The sequence below is a fragment of the Pezoporus flaviventris genome, unplaced genomic scaffold (assembly GCF_033815535.1).
Source record: "Pezoporus flaviventris isolate CSIRO_AGI_PZ_B2104156 unplaced genomic scaffold, CSIRO_AGI_Pfla_v1 ptg000140l, whole genome shotgun sequence".
In the NCBI taxonomy this organism is placed as follows: Eukaryota; Metazoa; Chordata; class Aves; order Psittaciformes; family Psittacidae; genus Pezoporus; species Pezoporus flaviventris.
This window is the reverse complement of record NW_026892688.1, coordinates 845,930-860,913: the sequence shown is the minus strand read 5'-3', so window position 1 is coordinate 860,913 and position 14,984 is coordinate 845,930. Positions and strand designations below refer to the sequence as shown.

Sequence of the window (14,984 nt, the reverse complement as noted above, 5' to 3'; positions counted from 1 at the left end):
AAATAAATGCTTATTCTTATTAATACATTCTTTCTCCTTGTTGTGCCAAAACCTCAAGATAAATAATCAGACATCAAGGTTAGCTTAGTAAGTAGGCAGAAGTTTTGTAATAAAATTAGGTTTAGATATGGTTTTGCAGAATTTTAAGAACTGAAAGCTGAACCTGACTTGACTTCTCCCTAAAAAGGCAGAAATGCTTGTTCATATACAGCCCGTGACAGCTGAACTATTTTTTACTATGAATTTCTTGTCACTTGCATTTTCAGTTGTCAGTTCAAGTAATTTTTAAAGCTTTTGTTACTTTATTAGCCTTTCTTACAGATGAAGAGCATCCTTCCTCAGGGAGATATCTTTAACATAATAGTGAGAATAGTATACCCAATATTCATTTAAAAAAGATTGGTGAAAGCCTATATAACACTTTGGTGTCACTGGTTGTTTATAGAAGAGTCAAAAATAATGCAAAAGATCATTACATGGGGTTTGGAATTCCTGAATATGCTTATCTATGTCATAAGTGATGTTCTTGGTTGCTTAGACAGTAACCTTCCTTGAGAATCAGAAATATTACTCACTGGTGTTTGCTGTATTTTCGTGATCTGAAAAAGCAAGATCCTGATTCAGTGTGCTCATTAAAAGTCTCCCAGCACATTTAATGGAAAAAAGAGGTTGATCACCGAGTACTAACACAATACCTGTTGTAGATTCATTTCACTTATCCATGCCTTTCTAAGTGTTTCATTTGAATATGCTCTTCTTACAGCTAATTGGATACTCCCAGATAATTACTGAATTCCGTTCTAATGGAAGCTGATTCATTGCAGCAATATAAATCATGTTTTAAATACTTTCGTAAAATGCTTTAGAGTACTGTTACAGCCCCTGTAAATGGTTGCCTTGTTTATTTATTCTGCACATTTTGCAAAAATATTTTTGAAGATCAGTCTTTTCTGGAAAATATATAGAAGAAACTATAAACAAATGAAAATAAGATACCTGCCAGCTGAGGCAGTGAGTAAGAAATACTATAAAGACAGGCATTTTTGATAATGCATCACTTTTTTTGCATGTGTTTGGCATAAAATACGTTCTTTGGCAACGGTACTGCAGAAATGGGTTTTCAGAAATTATTCGATTAAGGTAATAGTGGGTGCTTTATAAAGAGATTTGGAGTAACTTTGTAGAAAAAAGGCAGAAAACAGAAGGCACTTGAGTAAAATGTACTTGAATGAGGTAAATAAGAGGTAAATAAGAGGTAAATCAATGATGAACGCTTTCTGCCTAGTTTGTATGGAACCAACAGGCTCTCATGCACAAATCATTCTAATGATGTTTCTATTGACTTGAGAAATAAAGCAAAAATCAGTTATTATATAGTATTGTAGAATATGGGTGGAATAGAATATTGAGAAAAAAAAGAAGAGACACAATGGAAGTCAATGAGAACAAAATTTGGTGTAAAGGTATCTAGGGCAATGTGGACAAAAGTAGGATTCTGTAAAGACAGGAAATGAAGAAGAAGGGTTTGGCGTGTTCTGTGACATCATTGTTCTTTTGGCCAAGCCCAAAGAGTGGTGATGAATGATGTCACATCTAGTTGGTGACCAGTCACTCGTAGTGTTCCCCAGGGCCTAGTAGTTGGGCAAGTCTTGTTTAATATCTTTATTGATGATCTGGATAAGGAGATCAAGTGCACCCTCAGTAAATTTGCAGATGACACCAAGTTCGGTGGGAGTGTTGATCTGCTGGAGGGCAGGAAGGCTCTGCAGACAGATCTGGACAGGCTGGATCAATAGGATAAGAAGAAACAGCCTCAAGCTGTGCCAGGCGAGGTTTAGATTGGATAGTAGAGAAAATTTCTTCACCAAGAGGGTTGTCAGGCATTGGAACAGGCTACCCAGAGCAGTGGTGGAATCACCATCCCTGGAACTGTTCAAAACTCATGTAGATGAGGCCCACAGTGACATGTCTTCTACAACATAGGATACTGAAATTTTAAGAAAGACAATTACCATCTAAAAGGGAAGTTAATATTATCCTGAAAGAATACTAAATATTTTGCAAATGTATTGTGTCACCACACCATTCTAATTCAACATTATAAATATTTACTCCATATTTTCCGTTCCTTTTTTTTTTGTTGTTTTTTTTCTTCCAGTGTCTCATCATTACTGTACAGGTTCTCTGAACAAGCGTGTTTGTAAAACTTAAGAAAACACATAAAATCTCCATTATAGAGATTCATAAAAGCAAAGTAAAATAACTCCCGTATTTTCAATTTTACTTCCAGACAGCATTTTTCAAGGCAACTTTTCATACCCACCAAGGTGATCTTAGAGTCATACGCTAGAAAAATATTTTGTTGCCTTTATTATCACAAAGCTTGTCATCACCTGCATTATCCTGAACGAAATACTATTACAGATGTTATTCATGGTGAAAATCAACACATTCTAGACAGAGCTTTAACTGTATTTATGGTGGAGAGTGATCTTTCACTCAAAATTAAGAAGCTGTTATTCTGAGCTAACCCAAGCACTGCTGATTGTTGGAAGAATAACCTGCCGCATAGAGCACCATGTCATTGAATGTTGCCTTCCATACAGTGAACTGCTGAGTGCCTGTATTCTTATTTAAGCTAATTGAACTAATGTTCATCTAGTGTCCAGCAATGGACAGAACAGTCCCTAATGCAGGGTCTTACACTGCTGTCCTGATGCGTGCAACTAATCCTTACTCAGGTCAATGGGTCTGCTCATGTGACTAGGATTAAAGATTATGGGATTCCTAATTCTGTTAGCACACCTCAACTGTAGGACGAACAAAGCAAGAACAGGCAAAGATATGCAAGAAAAACACACATCAAAGATAACTGAAAAACAGAGAACTGATGTCTCTTTTTTATGTGTGTTGTTATGTGTTTCTTTCTCCCTTAGGGGAGAAAGCATAAAATAACATATGGAAATATAGAAGGGACAACAAAGCTATTTGCATGATAAAGGTTCTTTACAATGCTTACTTGAAAATTAAGATATCAACAGTTTAACACACTGCATGTACAACTAAAATCAGACCTATACAAATATGAAACTTAACATCTGAGAGATCTAATCACAACTGAACAGTGCAAACAATCATTCTAAATTATTATTTTGATCTACTTACAACCAGTTACAGAAATAACTAAAGAAAAAATACCCAAAATATAACAGCTTAATCAACCTGTTCACTTAGGTTTTACATCTTTGACCACATAGCAAAATGTATAATCCTACCACTGTGAGCAGCTTTGACCCAGGGCTGTCTTTACTGATGGTTTCACAGCTGCATGCTCAAATTGTTAAGTTCTAGAAGGTACTAGAGCGTTTCCCATAATCCTGGCATGCAGAGAACCAATGCTTATTTGCCTTCAGTACTTTCAGGTTGGCCCGTGTCACTGAGTGCTATTTCAATAATAGTAGAACTGTTGACCATCTTAGATCTAGAATTTATTCTGCAAAATTTTATGATGTTTTGCCATGACAAAACCTGGCAAAACATGCATTCCAACTATGAGGAGAAACTTAAATGAATATGATCTTCCTTTGCACTGATGTGCAATATGTCATGCCTGTTATTTTTCTCTGAAAATGGGCCTTGAACATGTTATGTACTAAATAGATTCCTACCATGTAAGGTGTGTTCAGCATTTAGTAAAATTCAGATTTTCTTTACAGTAAAAATTAATCTGTAGTGCATACAGTTATACAATTGTCAAACATGAAGAGTCTAGTTCAAATACTTCTGATTTCAAACAATGTGAATTATCTATTCCAACATCATTAAAAATACAATAGAAAATGTTTGGATTAAATAAATAGAAGCAAATCCTAATTTGCTTCTGACTTATTTTTAAAAATTGACTATTTCCATTTTATTTCAATACAGTAAATAAAATAAATAAAGGCAGTTGTAAGGTTTGGTCTGTTTTGCAATGAAACATCAATTCCAGAAAATGCTACCAATTCTAACTGGTTAAATAGCCTCTACAGAGTACCCTGCTGCATGGTATACAGATCTCTTCCATTACTATCATGCCATCAGTCAGTATTCAGCCCCATTGCATGATAGGAATGATAGGGAACTTCTGGATTTTAGCTGTTCTGCTTAGTTCAATATAAATTTAAGGTCTCAGTTCAGTGAAGCACCAAGAAAATGACTGCCTAACTAAGCATGGATGCAAGGCTCAGCTCCCTGTTGAGGTTTTAGGGATTCTTCATTTGTCTCAAATTATTAAAGTACACAAATAGTTGCATTCCTAATGTTTCCCTTGGGCTGAGCCTTTTTTGATACCGTGTTTCTTAACACCCATTAAATTCAGAGAATGAAATTTCCCACAGGCCTCTGGAGAAACACAAATAAACTGGTTTTATTTTATCGGTTTCATGAAAAACATCTTTACATCAATTGTTAGAAGGTTTCCACTGCCATTTAATTTTGAGTGGAGTAGGTCTTCAGTACTAAGCCAGAATTATCAATTGATTCTACATACAACAAGTTCCCCTATATTTGAAAAAATAATCAAAGAAAATTTTATTCTTCCCTCAAATAAATGCAAAGGAGAGCCCAAACTGTGAGATGCAGATTGGTCTTGGTTTACTCTCCATGCAGCTCAGTTATGCAGTTAGTCAAGGCTGAGGCCTTTTATTCTCTTAATTAAGTAAGCCTGACTTAATTAAGAAACAATGATTATTATATATTTTATTATGTGTATAAATAAGATGGAATTTAAAATGAATGCTTTAAAGAAAATATTAATCTCTAAAACTCAGAATCGGATAAAATCATAGGCTGGAAAAGGTCAGCCACTGCCCAAATCTCCCACAGACTTTAAAGAGTATTGGTTCAGGCCCCATGGCTGAGATCATCAGACCTTGATTTCAAGCTTTTATTTGGAAAACTTTGAAAATTTTGTCAAAAAAAAAAAAAACCAAGCCAACGAACCAACCAAACAAGCAAACAAACAAAAAAGCCAACAAAAAACCTCAAGAGAAGAAAACAGACGCATGGGCTTTAGCACTTTTCTGCTTTTCATTATAACCAGTCAGTTCTTCTGCAGCAGAGAAGCCAAGTTAGAGAGCCTGAGAAAGTTAGAGAGCAAAATAATTCCAGATAAACTTCCTCATTATCCAATGTTTTCCCTCCCAGACAGAAGAGTGCAACCCAGATGCCCTCAGTTCTTAGAAATGAGTAGAAAAAGAAGAAAAAGCTGCAAGGGCAGAAAGAGCTCTGATTCCAGAGAATGTAAGTTTACAGAAATGTTTAATCTGAAGTAAAAACATCAGAATCATAGGTGCTTGCACTCCATTTACTCATCAAGACAGAATTCCATCTTTGTGCCCAAAACTTTTTGTCAAATTGGAAATATTTACACTCATGTATGGGTACGTACAGGTAACATCTTGATGAAGCTAGCTGCTTTATTTTAGCTGAGCTGCTATCTCTGGCAAAGTCTTTCCAAATATAGTGATGTCAAATTGCCTCAAATTTTGAGCACTTTTGCTGTAAATGTCTCAATATTGCCTAAGTCTTCTAATCCTACTTAAGTAGATGTTACTGTATACTGTTATCCTCTAATGCATATAACCTAAGAGAAAAAAGCCTAAGCAAAGCAGAATTTTATGTGATTATATGAATGCCATGGAATCTTGCCTAGTACAGCTCCCACCGGGAAACAGTATCTTTCTTCTTGGAACAGGGAGCTGTGGTTCACTCCTCTGTCAGCATGCCACTGATATGCTACATGATTGTGATAAAATCCATTAACCCCTCTGTTTACTCATCTGTAAAATTGTTATAAAAGTCAAGTTCCATGTAATTTACCCAAACTGCAAACATGCACTGGGATACTGATTGCCCCAGTGCCTTCACAGGAACAAAGTAAATACTGAGAGAAGTAATGGAAGTAAAAGGGATAGATCTTTCTATACGCAAATAGAATACCTTATCCCCTAACAACTGTAAAACTTTCTGAGAAAAAAAAGAGTTGTTAATATATTAATTTACTCCAATCAGAGTGAGTTAACATGGCCTACCTTGTTTATCTGATTACATCAGATAATTAAAACAAGAGAAGTTAATACTGAAACGAAAAAAAAAAAAAATTTAAAAAATATACACTCACCTTAAAGATAAAATAGACATTTTTAAGAAAAAATGCCTCAAAGATAATCATACATTTGTGATACTGCTTACCAAATCATAGGAAAAATGTTTTGTGTTTTTTTTTCTCTTGTTTACCTTAAATTAGATGAACAGTTGTCACCCATTTGTAAATGCCAGCAAAATGTAGGAAGCCTTGAAAATAAAGCAGATGAGGCTCTGGCTTGCTTCACTGAGCCACTGGATGTAAAGGGTACTGAAGAAGATGGAAAAGATCATGAAAACAAGAATCAGAGTAGCTCAGACACATCTGAAGATAAAGACCTTGATAATGTATCAGACAGCGAAAAAGAAGGAAAGAAGGAAAAGAACTACTCTCCTCAAATGTTCTCTCCTCAGCAAGATGAGATCCTAACTACAGTAACTTTTGGTGAATCAGAGGGCTCATCCACAGGAAAAATTACACTATGGGGCAAGCCAGACCCTGTAGAGCTGGTTAGCTCTACTACTGGGAAAATTACTGCAGAAGTAAAATGTGGTTCTTTTAGTGTGAAAGTAGAAATTAAGAATGTTTCTTTGTTTGATTCTGGAACAAATCTTGTAGCTGGAAAACAGAAAAGTTCAAAGAACAATAAAGATTGTCATGAAAGGAAATACCAGAAAAGCCAGTGTTCAAAATGTTCAAAGTACCAGTGCCCTTTAACTGACCACTCAGCAGAACACAGTGAGCAATATAAGGGATTCTCTAAACATAAAATTCAAACTGACGTCAACAAAAATGCTTCCCTGAAATTGACCATTGACACAAAGGAAATTGAAGTGGAATTTACCAGCAGAAAAAAAAATCTAAAGGTTAGCATCAAACCTGGTGAACAGGCACAGAGCAAACCCTGCAACAGGGAACACGAAGACACGTACTGGAGTGAAACAGATTATTCTGTAACAGAGGCGCCTCACAATACAGATTGTGAGTCATCTTTTAGCTTCCGTGAAAAAGTAGGCTATACATTCCTAGATGGATGTACACTTCTACCTCCACCTCAAGAATTTGCTGACTGTGATGAAATGCATTTGGGTACAATTGCAGAGAGAGTATCTTTATACCCTATTAGTGACAAAAAGGAATCTGACAGCTTTTCTCCAGCTTTGAAAAATTTTGAGGAAGAAAGCTATTTCTGTAAACATAACAAAAAGGACTGTGGAGAGCACACCAGTGAAAAGGAAGATTTTTCAAAAGACAAAATACTTTTCTCAAAAATAGATAACACAAATTGTCTTGTAGCTAGTAATACTTGGAATAACTCAAACTCTGGGAAGGAGAATATCAGTAAGAACAACATATTAGGTCAAAAAATAAAAAACTGTGATAAATGTAGAAATACAGGGCAAAAACCAGGAAGAAGAAAGTCTTTCCCAGATACTACCTTTGATGTACCATCAATAGTGCACCCTAGAAGGGGTTCTGGGTTTTATTCATTGCCATCCTTAAAAGTATTTCCTAAGGAGACCAAAACAGATGTTAATAACAAGAACTCACTTGTTCACACCAGCTATATAGGACTTGGTAAGTGTCCTGACTTGACCTCCTCACTGAGAAGCCTGCAAGGTCTTATGTCTTCATATCATTATGCTTTCACATCATTTGATCATGATATTACCATTTATACATCTGAACCCAAGGAAAGCCTAGTTGACGCTTGTTTACTGAATGATTCTGCAGGCTATGTGGGGCAAGGTGAAGAAACTCTAATGGAGAGTCTTCATTCCAGTGATATTGTAAATAAGAAAAAAGAAAATGGGCATGAAGGACCTCTGAGAAACCTGGCCATATGGGAGGAAGACTCTGAGGCTACTGAAGATGCTTTAGATGAAGGGACACCAGAGTACAACCATCTAGAAAATCACAAGGAATTGCAGAACAAAGCTCAGCTGATACAGATCTCTCCATATTCTAGAAGCCCTTCAGGTGAATGTATTAGTGGCAAGGAAAGTACTAATTGCACATCTACAGAATGTGCTCAAAACCAGCTTTCAGGTTTATACCTACCCACTGCAGAGACTGAGGTAGAAAAGAAAAGGAGAGGGTCAGTAATGACTGTGATAACTGGAGGTCTAGAACAAAGACTTGTCCAAGGCGAGACTAAATTGATACCTGATTCTTTTGGCTCTGCAGTGAGAAAGGAGCCTAAACTTCCCTGCAGTATAGATGAAAAATCCTTCCTGTCATCCTTGTTATTATATCCTGAGGAGCATGACATTAATAATGAATCAGAAAGCTTTTCTGAGACACAAGACATATCTGTGAATATCCTTGTTGACTCCGATTGCCATAACAACTCAGCAGTGAATGCCATTTTATCTACCTCTTCAGCATATACGGAAAACAAGGAGAATTTCACAGAACATTCAAATGCCAAGGAAGGACCAGAGAACATTTGCTGTAAACAGTCAACTGATGATAGCTTAAGGAGAGAGCCTGGAGCACATCAACTGCCTCAGTTAGTCAAATCCAGCTCTAATGAAGTTGAGAGAAAGACTGAAATGAAACAAGATTTTCATCAGAATGCAGATATCCCCCCATCATCAGTAAAACATATTAGTCAGAAAGGTACGTGTTATAAGACTTTTGGAGTTGGTATCACTTACATAGGTGGTTTAGTGCTTTGGTGATGTCTTTTTGGGGAAAATGAAAGCATATTGCTGTCTTTCAAAGAGATAATGTTGGTATACTTGGCCATTTGGTTATAATAAGCAGTTATTGTGCTGAGGATCCTAGCAGCTATCTTTACTAAATAAATAAAGAAAAATTTAATACAGCTTTGCTCAAGAACTAGGTTTTCTACATCAAACAATCAACTCACCCTGTACATCTAGTGAAAGAAGCAAACAACAAAACAGGAGGGTTTTTTTGGAGTTGCCATGTGAATGAACTCAGAGCTCTAGTCAATGTTTAAAACCACATAGATCTGTTTTTGGAATCCATGTGATCTAAAAGCAAATACTAAATTCTAAGTACATCTCAGTCCTAATTCTGGCTAAGCCTTTAAATGTCATGGAATGACCTTAAGTGTATCATTTAACCTTCTTTTCTCCTCCTTCAAGTAGTTAAGAAAACTGCATATGAAAAAGAATTATTTTTAATAGTTAATCCTTTAGAAAATCTTATTTTCTTCTCTTCTGTAATCCATCTACCCATATCCATGACTAGTCTTTAAAAGGAATGTTTTGAATCATAAAAATGTAAAGCTGTACAGGGACACTGCATACTATAATGTTAGCTTTTTACATTGTGAATATGTACACACACATATATATGTATGTGGTTTTTAAATATTGCTCCAAACACTTTAATTTTAATTTTTTAATATTAATCAAGTTATATGTGAATGTAACACAGATTGTCCTCTCCATAAGAGAATGTTTGCAGCAGGTTTGCAGATTAGGAGGTTTATACTGGTAAAAAATACATACTTTCTTATTATGGGAAAATGCCTTCAAAAATATTATTAAAAATCATGTGAAAGTTTTTAACAGTCTTTGTAGTTCATGATATCTGCAGAAAATTCTGATATGTCCTTCAAGGTTTTCTTGGCTGGCACTAATAATGGGAATTTCAAAAATGCCTGGTCTATATAGACTATATAGATATACTGTACAGGTAGATATTGCTATACAAATCAATATCTAAAATACTAAAATAAATAGAGTGTTACTTAAACAGAGTTCTTTTTAGAACAAGGTATAGAAATAAGACCCCAAAGGAAGCCTGAATGCTAAAAACCTTGACTTCTCATACGTTAGACATCTGTGGATAAACACACATCACAGAAGTGAGGTGTGTTTTAATTTTATTTTCTCCTCTTCCCTTTTGCCCTTTGCTAAGAATTATCTATGAGTTTTTCTCATCCATCACTTCATCTGGTCTGTAACTTTGGCCGTATGATTATATTTTGATTTTCCATCTGTTATTCTTAGCAGTGCTATGGAGGTCCTGCCTTAAATACGTAAATATGTACATCCAGAGAGGAATATCAGCATTCAGAGTTTTAAAACTCATTATATGAATCAAAGTCTACTTGTAATGTGGGAATACCAACCTATTTAGTCAAGACATTGGGCACTAGGTGCAACATAGGACTTCCTGTACTTGGTAATTCAGTCACACTGGAAAGAAGATGTGGCTTTTCAACAATGAGTGAGAGCACCTAGAATAGAGGAGAAAAATGGATGCAAATGTTGTAAACAGAATGGGGGAGAGGAGTTCAGGCAATCTAGAATTCTGCTGGTCTTATGAGAACTTTATTATTATCAGAGGGGCAAGGACTCATGCAAAGGACACCACAAGAAATTGGTTTCCTGGGTCTCATTAAGTCAGCTGCCCTGGAAAAAGAGCTCAGTGACAAATATGCATCTTGCAAGACTTTTAATATTTAAGTATCACTTGATATATTTGCATCCTCACCACTGCAAAGTATATATAAAAAAAAAAAAGTATGAACATTTTTATATAAAATCTGTGAGCAGTTTACATGTTTCTACATAAAAAGGGTGCCATACAAATGGCTATTTAGGCATTTACCTACAGATACAACTGCCACAAGGCAATCACACGTGCTTCTCTGTGCATGAAGATCTCAGTTTAAAATATACACTTTCTGAATATATTCAGTATTTTTTGGTATTTTCATTTCTATGATTAGATTATTCTTGTGTTTAGATTGCAGAAATTTTTAACAGTATTATTGCTTAAGTTGTCTTACACATATCCTCACAATGTCTGATTATAATCTAGACTTGAAATCAGAAATGAATAAAACCAGAAAGCTACCTTTGATGAAAGACACCAGAGCCAGTGATAGTTCCCAGGAAGAAGCAATAGACCAGTGGGCCAGAAGACGGAAACAGTTCAAAGATAGCAAAAAATGCAGTTCAACTGGAGGAAGCTCTATAAACAGCACAATCACTGAGGGATCAAGTGAGTACTTTACTCTTAGGATTGTATTCTTTCTCCATGTGATTGACAGTCTGCAGGGTTTTCAGCTGAGGAAATTAATCTTCAGTTCATAACCTGAGTCCCTTTCTTACTCATTGTCATGAGCAAGCATATTTTATTCAGTTGAGCTATTTCTCAATATCCACTCTTCTTTATATAACCAAGTAAATAATCTGACTGAAAAAAGTTGATTGTATTATCCTTGTCCCTATGCAGTAAATGTTAAGCTCTAGGCACAGACAAACAGGTAATCACTAATGGTAGTAGCTTTGAGGGTGCAACAAAAATCATAATCCTGATGCCTGCTTTGCTTATGTCAAAGCCATGGTGTGCTGGAAGTTCTCTGCTCACTAAGATAACCACCTACTTCACCTTGTATCTTCAGGCTTGTTGCCTAGATTGTTCTTCACTGTCCCTCCAGTTACTGAAAGTTATTCCAGTAACTGCCTCATTAAGAAATCTGTCACCTCACCATATGCTTGAGCCTGTACCAAACTCATCAGCTTAAATTGCATGGGAAGGAATTTTAAAGATTTACTGCTTAATGAATTTCCATTTCATGCAGATGGAGTCCCCAGGCAAGGATTGCAGTCTAGGAGAGAACATATGGGGTACTTCTTACTTCACAGCATCTTGCCTCCTGTTTTGCTATTTTAGTAATGTAAGAAGTACTAAGAAGTACTTTGTGCAGATCAAGAAATGTACACTTACCTGTGGAAATATTTTGTGCTATAATGGTTACTTTTGGTGTGGAAGTTTTTTTTATAGGTGTAAAGTCTCCTTTTTAAAGAAGGTTAAATGCAAACCTGTAGAAGACTTCAGTGCAGGTCCAGTACGAGATAACTGTAAATATGTTCTATTCCTGTACTGAAGGTCCTACCTCAGCAGAGTCTCAATTCACTATCTAAACATAAGTGTCAGTTACCAGCTGGAATGCCTATAGGGTTCTAAGGTATGTGACTACCACAGACCATGCTTCTTTGAAGCAGTAACTGGGTGGCAAGTGAGATACACTAAGCCCTCTAATATGGTACTAGCCACCTATGTTCAGATAACTGAGTCAATTGCTAAGTTTTTAATGCCTCTTAACAAAGCAGCAGAGATGACTGACACTTCATGTGGAAAAGAAAAGGCTGTTTATTGGTAGCAGTTTGCATTCTTTGCCCTAAAACAGGTTCAAGCTGACAGCAAGATGAGAAATTTACCATTTCAAACCACCAGTGCTCAAACAATCAAGGGATACATACACCAGGATAAACTGTTCATTGATTCCAACAGTAATTTCTTGAGTGCAGAGTTGGTCCATGAATTTTAATACATGAGACACCCACCGGTTTCACAGAGAAAATATACTGAAAAAAGAAAAAAATAAAAAGAAACAAACAAAACCAAAACACACACACACACAAAAAAAAAGTTGCAAGAGTTAGAATTGGTTTCCTTGAGAGAAAGGTTTTGGTGGTACATGGCATGAACCTGAAGTGGTCTCCAGAACAGGTGAGTGAACAGACAATTCTGTCACAAATCATAGTATCTAATAATTTTGGATTGTATGCTACAGGCCTGAGACAACTGTCTCATAACTCGTAACTTCTCTCATAACTTCATAATGCCAATGTGGCAATATTTATTTCACTGTTTTTGCACACTTGGCAGATTTTAATCTCTGCTACAATTATAACAGTTCAATATTAAACTGGCAAAACACCGTGCTGTGCTTAATTGCTTGGTGTTGGTCTAGATTTCCTTAATTTATAAATTCATGTTAGCAATCCAAGATGTACTTTAAACACATCAGCCTAGTAATATTTATTTATTGTTTATTTTTGTTTATTTACTGGTAGATTTTCATACAGTAAATCATGCAATCTCGTACTTTCTGCATAATAAGGGAGAAACGAGTGGCTGTGGAGTATTTGTCTACACAGACACAGTTAAGCAAACTGTCAAAGTGAAAAAAGACTGCCATTTAGATGTATTGAGGAAGTAACTTGATGAACAAAACTAAATAAAGGTTAATTTTTATCTTTTCTGTTTTGAAACAGGAACTCATTCTGAATAATTGCACCATCAAACACAGGATAAACCAAACAAACAGATCCTTTCTTCAGCTGCATTAAATCTAGCTGCATTATACCAGGCATTTTGTACTGAGAGGAACAGGATTTGTTTTTTTCTTCTCAGACAATGCATACTAAGGATTTTTTTTTCAGTCTGTTAGTGCAGACTGATGGTTTACACCTTTATGTACATTTCACCCTCCAGTTTTAGCTTTGACATTCCAGCTCCCAGTCTGCTTGGGAAATTGTCATGCTATTGCATATCTTTCTTCTCTACAGTCTAACTGCTGTTTATAGCCTGCCTGTCACACACCAGTGGCCTGCTCTCCTATCTCCTTGTGAGCCTGAAGATTACTGCCTTTTCCTTTAGCAGAGAATTAGAGCTCCCCTCCACTTCTGTGTTAATCTGGGTGACATGGTTTTACCCTGTGGACTCATTACAAGATATTATGAATGTAAATTACTATAAAATATGAATCTGAAAAGCAGAGAATCGCAGCATCACAGACTGGTTTGGTCTGGAAGGGACCTTAAAGCTCATCCAGTTCCAACCCCTTGCCACGGGCAGGGAAACCTTCCACTAGACCAGGTTGTTCCAAGCCCTGTCCAGCCTGGCCTTGAGCACTGCCAGGGATGGGGCAGCCACAGCTTCTCTGGGCAACCTGTGCCAGCACCTCAGCACCCTCACAGGGAAGAACTTCTGCCTAAGAGCTCATCTCAGTCTCCCCTCTGTCAGGTTAAAGCCATTCCCCTTGTCCTGTCCCTACAGGCCCTTGTCAAAAACCCCTCTCCAGATTTCTAGTCAGCCCCTTTAGGCACGGGGAGCCTTCTCTTCCCCAGGCTGAACCAGCCCAGCTCTCTCAGACCGTCTCCAGAGCAGAGCTGCTCCAGCCCTCACAGCACCTTTGTGGCCTCCTCTTTACTTGTTCAAGCAGTTCCACCTCCCTCTTGGGTTGCTGGTCCAGAGCTGGATGCCGGACAGCAGTGGGAGGTCTCAAGCAAACAAGGTGGAGGTGGAGAATCCCTTCCATTGACCTGCTGCTCATGCTCTGGGAATACAGCCCAGCAAATGGGGGGATGCTGGGCTCAAGCGCACACTGAGCTTCTCAGCAAGCAACTCTTGTCCTCAGACACAACCCAAGTCCCTCTCTTCAGGGCTGCTCTCAATCCATTCTCCACCCAGCCTGTATTTGTGCTTGGCATTGCCACAGCTCAGATGCAGGACCCTGCACTTGGCCTTGTTGAACTTCATGAGGCTGGCATTGGCCACCTTTCAAGCATGTCAAGGTCCCTCTGGATGGCATCCCTTCCCTCCAGTGTGTTGACTCCACCACACAGCTTGGTGTCATAGGCAAACTTGCTGAGGGTGCACTCTCACTGTCCATCCAACCTAAAATCCACATAACACATGTGAGATCATACAAATATTCAACAGCCTATGACAAGCCAGAAGTTCTATATTGAAAAAAAAAACAAACAAAAACAACAAAACAAACAAGCAAAACCACCCACAACAGAAATTCAACTTTATTTCATCACCTCCTTTTTAATAAAAAGTAAACAAACACATTTGGAAGAGCTACAATTAGGCAAACAGTTCATATGGTCATCATTGCCTGAGTCATGCCAGTTACTTATTAGCTTCTCTTTTGTCTTCTCTTATGCACTGAACTCATTCTAAACTTCTAGAAAACTTATTTGATTTCCAAATAAAATGGGCTGCATAAGAAAGCTTAATGGTTGGATAAAGCCAAACTTCTCTTAAAGAGGTGCAGCTCCTGCTTTTCCTA

General features: G+C 37.1%; 1 protein-coding gene across 1 annotated transcript; it reads left to right on the top strand.

Annotated features, from left to right (window-relative positions):
- Positions 1 to 5,045: 5,045 nt before the first annotated feature.
- On the top strand, positions 5,046 to 13,196 carry LOC133282788 (uncharacterized). The gene is made up of 4 exons (XM_061479055.1): positions 5,046 to 5,283; positions 6,290 to 8,749; positions 10,934 to 11,116; positions 13,180 to 13,196. Exons 1-4 carry the CDS (start codon positions 5,046 to 5,048, stop codon positions 13,194 to 13,196), a joined length of 2,898 nt encoding a protein of 965 aa, XP_061335039.1.
- The last annotated feature ends 1,788 nt before the right edge of the window (positions 13,197 to 14,984 follow it).